This window comes from Saimiri boliviensis, chromosome 1 (genome assembly GCF_048565385.1).
Source record: "Saimiri boliviensis isolate mSaiBol1 chromosome 1, mSaiBol1.pri, whole genome shotgun sequence".
In the NCBI taxonomy this organism is placed as follows: domain Eukaryota; kingdom Metazoa; phylum Chordata; class Mammalia; order Primates; family Cebidae; genus Saimiri; species Saimiri boliviensis.
In genome coordinates this window covers 17171197-17187500 of record NC_133449.1, presented here as the reverse complement: position 1 = coordinate 17187500, position 16304 = coordinate 17171197, and the positions used below count along the sequence as shown (strand labels likewise).

Below are 16304 nucleotides of genomic sequence, written 5' to 3'. Positions count from 1 at the left end.
TTAAGACCATTATATTAAAAATGAGTAAAAGAAAAGGGAGGTAAGATTTCTTAATTTCTCAAACTGTTAAAATAATTATGCCAGTAGACTATGAGATTTGGTGTATATAATAGAACACCTATGGCAGCTGCTAAAAAAGCTATACAAAGAGATGCACTAAAATCTGCTACAGATAAATTGAGATGGAATCCTTAATGTATGTTCAGGTATCCTACATGAGGCAGGAAAGAGAAGACAGATAAACAACAAACAGAATACAAAAAATAAAATCATAGACATAAATGTAGATTTACTTGTCTAAATAAACAGATTGAAAGACATATGGGCAGAGTAGATTGAAACATGACTATATGCTATCTATAATTAGCTCACTTCAAATATGGCCATAAAGGTAGGTTGAAAGTAAAAGGATAGAAAATGGTTTATCTTCCACATAGTAAAGGAAAGCTGGAATAGCTATATTAAAAGCGGACTTCAAAAAAAAAATCACCAGAAACAGGGAAGGACATTACATAATGACGAAAGGCTCAGTCCATCGAAAATACATAGCAGTTCTAAATATGTGTGCAACAAATATTTCTGTACCATATGAGAAGCAAAATCTGATAGGACTTCCTCAATAATTGATAGAGCAACTACACCAAAAATTAACAAGGATATAGAAAAACTCAACAAGATCTAATCATTATATGTATTGTTCAGTAAAATTTATCCATTTAAAGTGTATAATTCAATGGTTTGTCATGTATCCAGAGTTGTGCAACCATTTCCACAATTTTAGAACATGTTCATCACCTAATAAAGAAACCTGTGCTGATTAACAGTGGCTCCCAATACTCTTCTATCCCCATCCCCTGGCAAAAACTAATCTGCTTTCTGTCTATAGATTTGCCTATTCCAGACATTTGATATGAGTAGAATCATTTTTTTTTTTTTTTTTTTTTTGAGACGGATTTTCGCCCTTGTTACCCAGGCTGGAGTGCAATGGCGCGATCTCGGCTCACCGCAACCTCTGCCTCCTGGGCTCAGGCAATTCTCCTGCCTCAGCCTCCTGAGTAGCTGGGATTACAAGCACGTGCCACCATGCCCAGCTAATTTTTTGCACTTTTTAGTAGAGACGGGGTTTCACCATGTTGACCAGGATGGTCTCGATCTCTCGACCTCGTGATCCACCCGCCTCGGCCTCCCAAAGTGCTGGGATTACAGGCTTGAGCCACCGCGCCCGGCCTATGAGTAGAATCATATAACACGCGGTCCTTTGTTACTGGCTTCTTCCATTTAGCATAATGTTTTCAAGTTTCATCTGTGTTGTAGCATGTGTCAGAACTTTATTCCTTTTTGTTGCCTAATATTCACATTTTATTTATGTATTCATCGGTTAATGGACATTTGGGCACTGCTGCTGCTGTGAACATTCATGTGCAAGTTTTTGTGTAGATATGTATTGACATTTGTCTTGGATAGATATCTAGGAATGGAATTGCTAAGCTATGTTCTTAACATTGTATTTTGAAGAACTTTGAAACATTTCCAAAGTGACTCTACCATTTAATATTCTCATCAACGGTGTTTGAATATCTCAATTTCTCTATATCCTTATCAACATTGGTTATTATCTGCCTTTTTAATTTTGACCATGCCATTGAGTGAGAAGTGGTATCTCATTGTGATTTTGATTTGCATTTTTCTTATGGCTAATACTGTTTGTAGTTTCATGTTCTTATTGGCCATTTGTATGTCTTTGGGGAAATGTCTCTTCAAATCTTTGCCCTTTTTATAGTTAGGTTATAGATCTTTTATTCTTGAGTTGTAAGAATTCTTTATATATTCTGGATATGTGTTGGCTGTTTTTCATGGTATAGTAAATGTTTTAATTCATTTTTCAATTATTCCTAATATATACATACATTACTGAATTTTGTGTTGACCTGTATCCAGTACCTTTCTATACTCACTTACTAGTTTTAAAGTTCTTTTGGAATTTATGTACCATCATCTCCTTTTAAATACAGTATTATTCTTTTTTTTCCTAATTTTTATGCTTTTTATTTCATTTGATCTAGCCAGGACTTCCAATAACTATTGACCCTAGTATAGTGTTGAACAGAAGCCATGGAACTAGATGTCCTTACCTTGCACTTGTTCTTAGAAAGAAAGCATTCGGTATTTCATCATGAAGTAATAGCTACTATGTGTGTTTTGATTGTCCGGTGGTTGTTCATGTTTTCCCTCTTTATGTCCTACCTTTGAGATTACGAAGTAATTAGGAGTGTTCCTTTATCTTTTCTCCTAGTTTTTTAGCTATACCTCTTGTTTTATTTTTTTTCCAGTGGTTGCTCTGTGTTACAGTATGCATCTTTACCTTACCACAGTCTGCTACTGTTTATTTTTAAAGTGGTCTTGAGATAGCTTCTTTCCAGTTGTATATTATGCTCAAAATTTTGATATTGTACCAGATACAATGACTAAATAAATCAGTGTTAATTTTTTTACATCCTTTCTTTTTCCCCTGACCCACCTTTTTTAAAACCAGGTATCCATTTTCAAGTGACCTCTGTAAATACCTAATATTTGTATTGATCTAAGTTTTTTTTTTTTTTTTTTTTTTTTTTTTGAGACGGAGTTTCGCTCTTGTTACCCAGGCTGGAGTGCAATGGCGCGATCTCGGCTCACCACAACCTCCGCCTCCTGGGCTCAGGCAATTCTCCTGCCTCAGCCTCCTGAGTAGCTGGGATTACAGGCACACGCCACCATGCCCAGCTAATTTTTTGTATCTTTAGTAGAGACGGGGTTTCACCATGTTGACCAGGATGGTCTCGATCTCTCGACCTCGTGATCCACCCGCCTCGGCCTCCCAAAGTGCTGGGATTACAGGCTTGAGCCACCGCGCCCGGCCCTGATCTAAGTTTTTAAAGGTTAATGTGGATACCCCCCCAAAAAACCTAGTTTATTAAAATAAAATTGAAAACCATAATATATGGGGAATTCAGATAAGAATTTGAATTTAATGTGACTTCCTAATTTTGGAAACTCCTCACTTCTATTCAGACAAATATGGATATAAACTCTTAACACTTACCTCTTCAAGCATCATAATCCTAGCCACTTAATTGAGTTGTAATCTTTTATTTTGACTTTGTTCAAACAGGATGAATTAAACCTTGCTGATTCTGAAGTGGATAACCAAAAACGAGGGAAACGACATTATGAAGAAAAACAAAAAGAACACCTGGATACCTTAAATAAAAAGAAACGAGAACTGGATATGAAAGAGAAAGAACTAGAGGTTTTTCACCATTTTTTTTCAAGTTATTTTGTTTTCAGCCTTAGTTGTGACTATTAAAGTATGTTTTTCCTGATGTCATATTTCTAAAAACAGACAAATTGTCTGAATTTCTATTTCATATAGAGTAATAGGTGTTTTGGGTGAATCAACAGAAGAGGCTTAGGGACCCTAAAGTGTGAGTACTTACATAAGCAAGACTGCAACAGTCCTATATTATGCCTCTGAGTGCTTTAGAAAGCAGCATTGTCTTTCAGCTAACAGAGCTCCTTAGATGCCCATCTTGGCAAGCAGGTAGCCATGGTGTGTCAGGAAAAGGCACCCCTTCCAGTGAATAGCTGGGATGTGGGCTGGGCTGGATTTTAGCTCATACTAGACATGCCTGTTGGCAACTCTAAGCAGTGGTCCAGCGTTTAGAGGAGAATGAATTGAAGGCAACCTTATCCTGCCGAGAACAGGTGGATTTCAACTTTGCATTTATATCTTAAGGAAAATGATCTAAACACTGTAATTCGTTTTCTTATTTTTCTCATTTGTTTAAGACATCATACAGAATATTATAAATATAAATAAGTACTATGTGTATAAGTGGTTTGCATTCTTTACCCCATGAGGGTCTTTGTTTATGTTTTCAATGCCATTGGTACTCAGAGTCCACCCTAAAGGGCGTGGAAAGCTACATCTAACCTCGGTGACCTGGATAGCAAGCTTTTCATAACTGCCACATTAAATTTATTTTACTAGGAAGTTGTGGAGATGTTGCATCTTATCAGAGTTAACACACAACAATGCACTTTTCTCTTGAGGTCATTACTCTGGACTTTATCTTGAATATTAAACAGATAAATATAAATAACATTGATACTAAATATAATTAAAATACATTTTTTAAACCTAAGTTCAGAATTTTACTTTGCATATTTTGACACGAGTAGTATAATGAATTGTTAAAGAAGAGTTTTAAAGATTTAAACATTTATTTTCTTAGGAGAAAATGGCACAAGCAAGACAAATCTGCCCAGAGCGTATAGAAGTAGAAAAATCTGCATCAACTCTGGACAAAGAAATTAATCGATTAAGGCAACAGATACAGGCAGAACATGCTAGTCATGGAGATCGAGAGGAAATAATGAGGTAAGTAGGTGGTAGCTTTTCTGCTTTACTACATTATTCATGCAATCATCAAGACAAAAAAATGAAAACCATATATACACATCTTTAAATCGAAGTGTTAGTATCACAGGTAGTTATAGCTGAAGTAGTCCTTTATCTGTGTGTTATTATCAATAAACAGTAACCTTTTTTCTTCTGAATTATTATTACAAAACTCACTATGGAATGACATTTTAACATAAATGCTTTTGTATACCTGTGAGGTTCATATAGACATGAAAATGTTCAGCTTCATAAATAAAGAAATGGAAATCAGAATGGAAGCCATTTTTCAAATACATGAAATTGAATAGGATGAAAATAACACTAATATTCCAGGTCAATGAGGTTCAGTGAAACAGATATTTTTATATTACTGATAAAAAACAGACGCTCTAGATAATTAGAGCATAGGTTCTGAATTTATCTCAATTTAAATTGTGTTCTACCACCTACTTATGTGACTTTGGCAAATTATCTAATCTCTGTGAACTTTAATTTTCCCACTCACAAAATGGGTATAATGATAATACTTGCCTCAAAGTGTAGTTCTGAAGATTAAATGAAATAATCCATAAACAATATATAGGAAATATAGTATATTAGTTGTTATTATTATTAATGTCTTTCTGAAAAGCATTTAGTGGTATATGTTAATATATTTTGTCAAAATTTCAATTGGCCAGGTAATTTTGTTGTTATTACATACTCCAGTGGGTACGTATAGTATTTTGATACATCATACGATGCGTAATGATCAAGTCAGAATATTTAGGATCTCCGTCACCTCAAACATTTATTATGACTTTATGTTGGGAACATTTCAAATCTCCTTATATTGTTGTTAACCGATGTCACCCTACTGTGCTATCAAACAGCAGAACTTACTCTAACTGTGTGGTTGTACCCATTAACCAATCTCTTAATTATCCCTCCCACCCCACTGAGACATACACCCTTTGCAGCCTCTGATACCTCATTCAACTCGACCTCCATGAAGTCAACTTTTTTAGGTCCCACATGTGAGTGAGAACATGAAAGATTTGTTCTCTGCCTGGCTTACTTCACTTAATAAGATGACTTTCAGTTCCATCTATGTTGCTGTAAATGATAAGATTTCTTTCTTTTTTTTTTTTTTTTTTTTTTTTGGAGACGGGATTTCACTCTTGTTGCCCAGGCTGGAATGTAATGGTGCCATAATTGGCTTACTGCAACCTCCACCTCCCAGATTCAAGAAATTCTCCTATCTTAGCCTCCCGAATAGCTGGGATTACAGGTGCATGCCACCACGCTCAGCTAATTTTTGTATTTTTAGTAGAGATGGGGTTTCATCATATTGGTCAGTCTGGTCTCAAACTCCTGACCTCAGGTGATCTTCCCGCCTCAGCTTCCCAAAGTGCTGCAATTATAGGCATGAGCCACCGGCCTCATTCTTTTTTATAGCTGAATAGTTTTCTGGTGTGTGTGTGTGTGTGTGTGTGTGTGTGTGTGTGTGTGTGTTTGTGTGTATACACATATATATACGCCACATTTTTCTTCATTCATTAATGGACATGTAGGTTGATTACATATCTTGGCTATTGTAAATAGTTGCTTTTTTGATTTAGTGATATATATCTTGGAGATCTTATATCAGTACATAGACATTTCCTCATTGTCTTTTATAATTTCACTTTTTTTTAATCTTATTTTCGGGGATAGTTGAGTTTTAATCTAATCTTATGCTATTGCAAATGGAACACAATAACTGAACTTGCATTATTTTATATGTACTCTGGGTTTTTTAAATAGGATAAACTCCATATGGCCAGATTTCTCTTTCTAGGGATTGTACTCATTTTGCATTCCCGTTAGCAGTGTACTAGAGTGCCGCTTTCCCTACAGCCTAAACAGCGTGTGACCTTCTTAGATTCTTTTTGCTGGTAGATTTCTTAAGAAAAAGAATTAACTATAATTTTAATGTGCCTTTCTCTTATATTGAGTGGAGCTGAACATCTTTTATTTATATTTGTTTTTCTATGAACTTTTCATGTACTTTTTTCTCTATTCGGTATATTACATTTTTAAAATTAATTTTGTGATACTTATATATTTGCAGGTAATTTTTTGGGTTTTTGTTTTGTTTTGTTTTTCTGAAATGGTGTCTTGCTCTGTCACCCAGGCTGCAGTGCAGTGGTGCAATCTTGTCTCACTGCCACCTCTGCCTCCTGGGTTCAAGCGATTATCCTGCCTCAGCCTGCCGAGTAGTTGGAATTACAGGCACATATCACCACGTGCAGCTAATTTTTGTATTTTTAGTAGTGACGGAGTTTTGCCATGTTGACCACACTGGTCTCATACTCCTGACCTCAAGTGATCGCCTGCCTCCGCCTACTGAAGTGCTGGGATTACAGGCATGAGCCACCATGCCCAGCTACAGGCAGTTATTAAAAAACCATCCTGTTTTATTGTGGCTTTATGATGTTCTTTCTGATTTTTGTTGGTAATTTATTCCGTGAATTTAGTAACCTGAGCAAAAGCTATTTATTTTTCTGCACAAAATCAATTTTAAGTCTGTGTTCTGCTAATCACTCACATTTTACATTTCTCTTTCTATTAGTTATAAAATAAAATAATTGCAGTAATAATTTAATAAGCAACTAGAGCTCGAGCAAAGTTTTAATCCTAGTGGATTTTCCCATTTGGAATTAATAGTGTATTGAATAGAGAAATTGCCTAGATTTAGTTGCCATAAACGTACATCCATTATTATAAATACAGTTGGCTCTTTGTATCCACTGGTTTCATATCCACAGATTCAACCAACCACAGATTGAAAAGACTAGGGGAAAAAACTCAAAACAACAATAAAAGAATACAACAGTAAAAACTAATACAAATTTAAAAAACAATACAACAATTATTTACATAGCATTTACATTGTCTTAGGTAATATAGTAATCTCTAGAGATGATTTAAAGTATACAGGAAGATGTATGTAGGTTCTATCCAAATACAGTGACGTTTATAAAAGTGATCCATGTATTTTGGTATCTCCCCAGGGGGCCTTGGAACCAGGTCCTTCGCAGATACTGAGGAACAGCTCTATAAAAAATCATAAAACATTATTGAAAGGCCATATATATTTAGCATGTATACATGCACACATATATATATATATATATATATATATATATATACTCACTTTTCTTTAAATTTTTTTTTGTACCATTCAAGAATAGGTTTCATATATCATGACTTTTTACCTCTTTGTACTTCAACACGTTCCCTAAGAATAAGAGTATTTTACATAGCCACAATACTGTTACACAGTACAGGAAATTTAACATTGATACCTGTAGTTCAATTCCCATGTTGACAGTTCTGCATGTCTTTCCTATGATATCAGATGCAGTCTAGAGTTGTATATTTCATTTGTCATGCTGTTTTATAGAATGCTGTTTGTTTTGGTTTTATATGATATTTTTTCTCATAATTAGTTTCATATGTGTTCTTGGCCAGGATGCCACAGAAATGATGATGTATCTTTCTCTGGGTATCACATCCGGAGGCATATAATCTCTCTCTCTCTCTCTCTCTCTCTCTCTCTCTCTCTCTCACTCACTGATGTTAATTTTGACCACCCAGTACAAGGTGTTAATTGGTTTTTCCATTATGTGCTTTATAATTTTTTCGCTTGCAACTAATAAACATTCTGCGGGCAGGCACTTTGCAACTCTGCCAGTATCCTGCTTTTCATCATGTTTTCACCCCTAGATTTATCATCTGCTAATGATTCTTACCTGAGCTAGTCTTTACTACATTGCTTGCAAAATGGGAATTTTTCAATTCTGTTGCATCTATCATATTTATCAGTCATTTGTAAAGAAAAGCCTACCTTATCTTCAATTTATTTGTTAATATATTTACTTGCCTTTGCAATATGGACTTTGCAATTATTGCCAAATACCTCTGCAAGATCTGTTTACAATTTTTTTCTAGTATTTAGTAAATTTACTGTGTTCTAAAAAGTTATTTGGGTTAGGTTTTTCTTTCTCTCTTAACTGTTACAGTTATTAATTGACCTGATTTGGAAATGTTTTCATTTGCATTCAGTTTCCTTGTTAATTTCATTTTACAGATTTTTATTTTACTCAATGGACTGTAGTCAGTTACAGTCCATGCTTATTTTAAGATTTTCCTTTTTTGAGACAGGTTCTCTCTTTTGCCCAGGCTGGAGTGCAATGGCAGGATCTTGGCTGTGACTGCAACCTCTGCCTCTAGACTCAAGTGATCATCCCACTCCAGCCTCCCAAAGTGCTGGGATTACAGGCATGACCTACTGCGTGGCCTATTTTAAGATTTAAATTGTTCCATCTTTGGTCAAATGGAGGCTCTTCAAGCTGGTTCCTGCATTTTCTTAACATGCTTGCTTTATTTATTTTTTTTATTGTAATAGCATTTTTAAACTTTGTGATATAACAAAATGTTTCAAGCCCGTTCTGTACCTGATCCAGCCTTGGAGTCAGTCACTTCTCCAAAGAGCCCTGGTTCCTTGTTATAAGGAATGATACCTAAAAACAAAATTTGAATTTTAGGTGTGCTAATTGTTGCTGGGCTAGCATTTCTTCCAGCACCTTTCAGTTAACAGAACTGAAAACGTGAGTTTCTATTGGTGTCTCCAATCCCACAAAGGGCTTTTTAACCTCAACCGATTCCATGTTTCTGTCTTTTTTCTCTCAGGAGGAACCCTGGCTGTCAACAACATTAACATTAACTCAGTTTCACAATAGATATCTACAAAAAGAAAATTATTGAAAAGCATTCAGGCCGGGCGCAGTGGCTCACGCCTGTAATCCCAACACTTTGGGAGGCTGAGGCGGGTGGATCACGAGGTCAAGAGATCGAGACCATCCTGGCCAACATGGTGAAACCCCGTCTCTACTAAAAAATAGAAAAATTAGCTGGGCATGGTGGCGCGTGCCTGTAATCCCAGCTACTTGGGAGGCTGAGGCAGGAGAATTGCTTGAACCCCGGAGGCGGAGGTTGCAGTGAGCCGAGATCATGCCATTGCACTCCAGCCTGGGTAACAAGAGCGAAACTCTGTCTCAAAAAAAAAAAAAAGAAAAGAAAAGAAAAGCATTCAACATGTGTTTGAAATTTTTTCTCTACTATTTAGTAAATTTACTGTGTTCTAAAGTTATTTGGATTAGGTTGGTCTTCCTTTATTGTAGTTATTAATTGACTAGATTTAGAAATGTTTTGTGTATATTCAATTTTAGATTTCTCTCATCCTTGTTTATTTAATTTCTCTTTGGGGGTATATATAGAAATTAACATGTTTTCACAAGTCAAAGCCATGAACAAAAGTATATTCAGGGTAGTGTTCTCCCTCTCTCATCCTTTCCACCCTGTTTCCCCCAGCCCACTCCCTATAGGCAACAGTTCTTTTTTATTTTCTATCTTTCATGTTTTTTGTTTGTTTGTGGAAATAAGCTGGTTCATATGTGTTTTTGTTTTTCCATGGTTCCTCTACTTTCTTTCACAACAGGTAATCAACTGCCTTGCTTTTATCATTCACCAGTGTACCTGGAAATCACTCTATATCAGTTCATTGAGATATTCCTCATTCTTTTTACAGCTTCATTGTACTCTCTCTTGTGAGGCTGCAGACACACATTGATCTGTACCATAGTTTATTCAGTCATTTTGTGTGTGTGCATTTTGGTTATTTCCAGTATTTTGCAGTTACAGATAATGCTGCAATGAATTTTCTTGTGCATGCAAACATTTTCAGGCTGAATAGAAAAAATATAAGAACTAACTGTATGCTGTTTATCAAAACACACTTTAAATATTAACATAAGGACAGAGAAGATCCTAAGTAAAATACGGTGAAAGATACACCATGCAAACATTAGCCAAAAGAAAGCTGATTAAGCTATAATAATAACATGATAGACTTTATGCAAGGAATATTAATAGAGGCTGAAAGGACCATTTCATAGTTATAAAAGTTATTTTTAAAAATATTTAAATTTATACATACCTAATAACATAGCTTCAAAATACATAAAAATTGGGAGACCTCGAAGGCAAAGTAGAAGAATTGACAATTAGAGTTGGAAATTTTAATAAACCTTTCTTAGTAATGGATAAAACAATCAGATGAAAAGTCAGTAAAGCAATATAACATTTAAATTACACAACCAAATTGACCTAATTGGCAGAGCTATAGAACATTGTGCCAAACTACCGCAGATTGTATATTGTTTTGAAGTACATGTGGAACATTTACCAAACTGGACCATTTTTCTGGCTATAATACAATTCTCAACAAATTTCAAAGGATTGATGTCATACAGAATACATTGTAAAATGGAATGAAATTAGATATAACAGGAAACCTTAAAATTTAATGAATGTTAGAAAATTAAGCACAAAATGATTTAAAAATTACAGAAAATTATTTTCTGGCTGTGTGTATACAGTGTATATAAAACATAAATGCATTTTTTTCTGTTTAGATTTGGGTCCCATCTCTAAGATATCTCATCTATATACCAATATTCCAAAATATTGGCATGGAACAAAGTTTGTATATATTGAATCATCAGAAAGTGAAGGTGTTACCCTCTTAGCTGTCCACGTAAACAGTCTGTGGTTGTGTGGCATCATCTTCATTCCTGACTGAGTTTATATGCTTCCCATCAGCAGTCATTTTCCTATGCTTATTCATACATAAGTACTTACTAAAAAATGTGACATACATATCTAGTGTTTATGTACGTCATACATGTACAGAAAAGATACATCACAGCTGAAGGGGGCTAGGAAGTTCTCTTTTTTCCCTTGCAGACACTGAATAAATAAACTGCATTGTGTGCCTGCATTTTGACTGCAACCTGTCCCATGAAGTCAGGTGTGGAATTTTTCACTTGTGGCGTCATATCAGCGCTCAAAATGTTTCAGATTTTGAAGCGTTTTGAATTTAGGATTTTTGGTTTGTTTTTTGAGACAGAGTCTCCCTGTGTTGCCCATGCTGGAGTGCTGTGGTACGATCTTGTCTCACTGCAACTCAGCCTCCTGGGTTCAAGCGATTCTCCTGCTCAGCCTCTTGAGAAGCTGGGATTACCAGGGCCTGCCACCACGCCCAGTTGATTTTTGTATTTTTAGCAGAGACAGGGTTTCACCATATTGGCCAGGGTGGTCTCAAGCTCTTCTCATACGATTCTCCCGCCTTTGCCTCCCAAAGTGCTGGGATTACAGGCATGAGATACCGTAGCTGGCCAAATTTCAGATTTTTGGATTAGGAATGCTCAACCGGTATGAGACAGGATACTTTTTCCCCAACTTTGCCAAAAAGGATATAGTGCATAGTTAGGCTTTTTAATTTGTGCCTGTCTGATGGCTTAGAAATGGCATATTAATGTAACTTTAATTACATTCCAACATTATGAATAAAACAACATTTTTTCATATATTTAAGAATCATTTTTATACCTCGTGAATTACCCTCTATTTTAAAATTATTTTTCTATAGTGTTTTTTCCTCAAAGTTTGTTTTTAACATATATATGTTAGAAATATTAGCTGAATATTGCAAATTTTTCTGTTAATCGTTTCTTTTTTTGAATTTGTATATATGTATTTTTTACCATGAAAAGATTAAATTTATTTAGTTCAATTTGTCAGTCTTTGATTATATCTGGATTTTGGGTCATAGTTAAAATGTTTTTCTCTCCATCTAGGTTATAAAGGTATTCACCTATGACTTTTTTTTTCTTTTTTATTACTTTTTCCACTTGTTCTAATTACCTATGATTTTTTTAGTACTTCTGCATGTACATTTTTTAATGTGATATTTGTGATTTATTTAGAGTTTATTTTCGTGTATGGTGTGAGGAATGATTTTGATTTTTTCCACATGACCCCGCAGGCATTTGAAAAGTTGTTTGTTCTCTTTTGCTTGAGAATGGCATGTTTAAATATTTTTTGTGTTTTGCAGGTTGATAAGAATTTGTCTTTAGCTTTTATGTTTGAAGGATAGTTTGTCCTAATGGAAAACTCTTGGCTCGTGCTTTTTCTCCTGAGCATCTTGTTTATGATGGTGCTTGTCTAGTATGTCCTGTAACTTGTCCAGAATGTTAGATTCACTGATTCTTTCATTGTTAAACATTGTGCTTTTTCAATATGTAGATTTGTCTTTTGGTTCTTAAAAATTTTGTTGAATTTTATTTTAAAATATGTTGTTTCATTGTTTTGCCTTTTTTTTAAGGTCTTCAGTTATATTGGCTCTCTATATCTTCTCTAGTTATTCTGTCTAACCATTTTGTCTGATTTTTTTGTTCTTGATTTTCTCATTTATGTTCTTTATTTCCATCGATGTATTTTCCATGTTTCTGTTTTCTCCTAAGCATCTTCTCATTTTGTCTTCATATCTGTGTGTATTCTTTTTGGGGGGAAATTCTAGCCCTCCTACCTTCCTGACCATGGATTATCTTGTTTTACCTACTCTTGTCTGATTATCATCTTCTATTGTTAATCTATTCTTTCGGTTCTTATATGTCTGCTTTGAGGTATTCCTTCCTGGTAGCACGTGTCTAATGTTTTTGTTTGTTTGTTTGTTTTTTTAAAAAAGACAGGCTCTTGCTTTGTCACCAAAACTGGAGTGCAATGGTGCAATCATGGCTCACTGCAGCCTTGAACTTCTGGATTCAAGTGAACCTGTGCCTCACCCTTCTGAGTAGCTGGGACCACAGGCACATGCTGCCAATCCTGGCTAATTTTTACTTTATTATTTGTAGGGACAGAGTCTCGCTGTATTGTACAAGCTGGTGTCTAATTCATGGACTCAAATGATCCTCCCACCTTGGCCTTCCAAAGTGCTGGGATTACAGGCATGAGCCACTACACCTGGCCTCTTGTTTTTTTTTTTTTTCATTCATGGTGTTCAGTTATAGTTTTCATCTGCTTTGTGGCAACAGTGTTCTGATATGTTTTCTTTGTCAATAGGAGAGTTTTGCTGTTCTTTTTCATCTTTTTACCATAAATATCTTTGGATGCTGTGCCAATGTGTTTTTGTTACTTATTTTTTAATTAGTTGAATTTTCCTGGGCCAGTTATTTGAAGGAGAATGGGAAAGGTAGCTATTTAAGCCTCAACCAGGGTTGCCTTTCATACTAATTGAGTTATAGGCTTGCCACGGTAATAGGCTGTTGCCTTTTGTAATGTCACTCTGAGTAGCCATGCCATCTCTGCCTCTTTGATCTTACCTTGTTTACAACAGAGGAGGGCAGTTTCTAATGCTGGCTTGAATTCTTTTCTTCTTTTATTGGCATCTGTCTCTAAAGGAAACCTTTCTTCCAGTGTGACCCCTTCCCTTTTAGAAGGTATGTTTTTGCCAGCATTCTCTTAAGATCTGCCACCTCTAGGCCCCACCTGGGCACTTGCTGACATACTGTCTCTGCCTTCTCTAGGGATTGGACTTTGTTCCTTCTCTTTCCGGGTAGCACTCTCATTCTGTACCACCCTTTCATTCTGGGACTATAATTTGACTGGAAATGCATGAAATTGACTGCTGCTAGGCCCCATTAGTAGTCTCTGTCCCTCCCTGTTATTCCCAGTAAAATCTGTTTGAGATTTTACTCTTACTATGTTTTTTTTATGTGTGGCATATTTTTACTTGATATTTTGTTTTTATAATAGGCAGTACCAAGAAGCAAGAGAGACCTATCTTGATCTGGATAATAAAGTAAGGACTTTAAAAAAGTTTATTAAATTACTGGGAGAAATCATGACCCACAGATTCAAAACATATCAGCAATTTAGAAGGTAAGTACATTGAAAAATATTACTATACATTATAATTTTTGTTTGTTTTCACATTATTTTTATAATTCTGTTATAGCAAAGACTATTAATGCTTGCTTTGTTATTCAGCACTTCAGATTCTATAATTTAATCAGAGAATTCCTAATCTGAAGGGATCTTTATAGTCAGCTTATCCAACTTTTCCACTCTGTTAGATACTCTTTATGAGGGCACTCACAGATGATTATTCATTGCTTACATAGGTCCTTTGAAGCAGAGAACTCATTAGTTCTAGTGGTCACTTTATATCTCTACGTCATATTTTGTTTAATTTTTGCAGTATTTCAGACTTTTTCTTTATTTATCTCTATAGTGATCTGTCATCAGTGATCTTTGTTACTATTGAAATTGTTTTCATGTGCCACAAACTATGCCCATATAAGACAGCTTATTTTACCCTTGGCCATTGCATGTTTTTAATGGATACAAGCATTTGGTAGAAACTGTAAAGGTAGTATCTCATTTGGCTTACCATAATCTACTAGAATGACGTAGCTCCATGAATGCAGAAACTCTTGTTTTGTTACTGCTGTATCTCCAGCGCCTATAACCATACCTTATATATAGTAGCACTTGATATATATTGATTGGATAAATGAATAGAGAGTTAGGGAAACTGGATATTATTAACATATCCAGAGATGTTCAGACTCAACAGGGGTAGATTGACTCACAAGTGACAGAAATAAACCAGAGGATAATTGATAGGGAGGGACAGCCCTTTAATATACATGAATCCAAGACAGCCCTAGTCCTTTCATTTGCCTCTGTTTTTCTCCAGGCAAATTCCCTCAGTAATATGCTTTTTTAAACTGTTCTTATACCCAAAACTCTTCAATGACTATACAAATTTTTTTTTAATGTATCTAACTCTAGTACATTGACCGTATTCCTCAATTGTAGGTTAGATTTTGAAGTTCCTGTTTCAGTTTTAGAAACAAGAATTTAAAAGTACTCATTTTTACTCTTTTGAGGCTTCTTTTAAGCCTTGTTAGATGACATTAGAGCAGCCGTTGATTGCGGGCTAATTTTTTTTTCTACCTCTGAGGCAGTGCTATTCTGAGTACCCTACCAATACCTTGTGGATCACGAGGTTTTCACTCTAGCCAGTGAGAACATGAACTATTTGTGGTTGTCTGTGAGCTGTGGGAATTACTTCTATTTCCTTTGGATATTTCTTTTCCTAGCCTCAAATGGTGTCCTCAGACATATGCACTGACCAGTACTCTGCTCAAGACTGGAACAGAGAACCCTTTGTAGATCCTCTGGAGTTTCTTTGGCCTCCTCAGACTCTCAGCTCCATCTCCTCAAACAAGAACAACAGCTCTACCTAGGTTTCTACTCTTTTGTACTCTTTCAATGAGTAGCAATGTGGGGCATTGATAGGGTTCAATTTGTTTGTTTCCTGTCTTTCAGAGATCATTTGACTAGAACTGCCTCCTAGTTCTAGTCAAATGATCTGATAGTCACTATCTGATAGCCAGAGTCTGAAACCCCCCCGAGTTTGGAAGAAGTTAATTCCAACCCTCATGGATGTCTTTGAGGGATTCAGTGGAGGAAGTAACTGCAGATATGGTGGAAGCAGCAAGAGAACTAGAATGAGATGTGGAGCCTGAAGACAGCCAGAGTCTGAAAACGCTTGTTTCATATATTTTGTCTAGTTTTGTCATTTCAGGCAGAAAAATAAACCTAATCTCTGTTACTACATGAATCTGTTTCAGATGGAGTAGGATTTATTTTGATATCATTACTCAAAAATTTGTATTTAAAAGGGTTTTTTGTAAAGTACTGATCTTACAGTTTACAGGCATACCTCATTTTACTACAGTTCATTTTATTGTACTTCACAAATATTACATTTTTTACAAATTGAAGGTTTATGGCAAGCCTGCTTCAAGCAAGTCTGTCAGTACCATTTATCCAACAGCCTGTGATCACTTTATGTCTGTCATATTTTAATTTTTGCAGTATTTCAGACTTTTTCACTATTATTAATCTGTTGTAGTGATCTGTCATC

At 35.4% G+C, this 16304-nt stretch overlaps 1 protein-coding gene and 1 long non-coding RNA gene across 4 annotated transcripts in view; one reads left to right on the top strand and one right to left on the bottom strand.

Moving 5' to 3' along the window:
• Positions 1-16304, top strand: part of SMC6 (structural maintenance of chromosomes 6) — an 88332-nt gene that overhangs the window by 53770 nt on the left and 18258 nt on the right. For all 3 annotated transcript variants that reach the window (XM_074394315.1, XM_074394322.1, XM_003935220.3), the window contains exons 21-23: positions 3149-3286; positions 4272-4417; positions 14123-14248. In XM_074394315.1, coding sequence (XP_074250416.1) covers positions 3149-3286; positions 4272-4417; positions 14123-14248 — 410 coding nt within the window. The remainder of the gene's footprint in view (positions 1-3148; positions 3287-4271; positions 4418-14122; positions 14249-16304) is intronic.
• On the bottom strand, positions 5540-10892 carry LOC141583675 (uncharacterized). Its single transcript, XR_012516442.1, has 2 exons — positions 10464-10892; positions 5540-7519 (listed from the first exon to the last, which is right to left on the bottom strand). It is a non-coding gene; the product is annotated as an uncharacterized LOC141583675 (long non-coding RNA).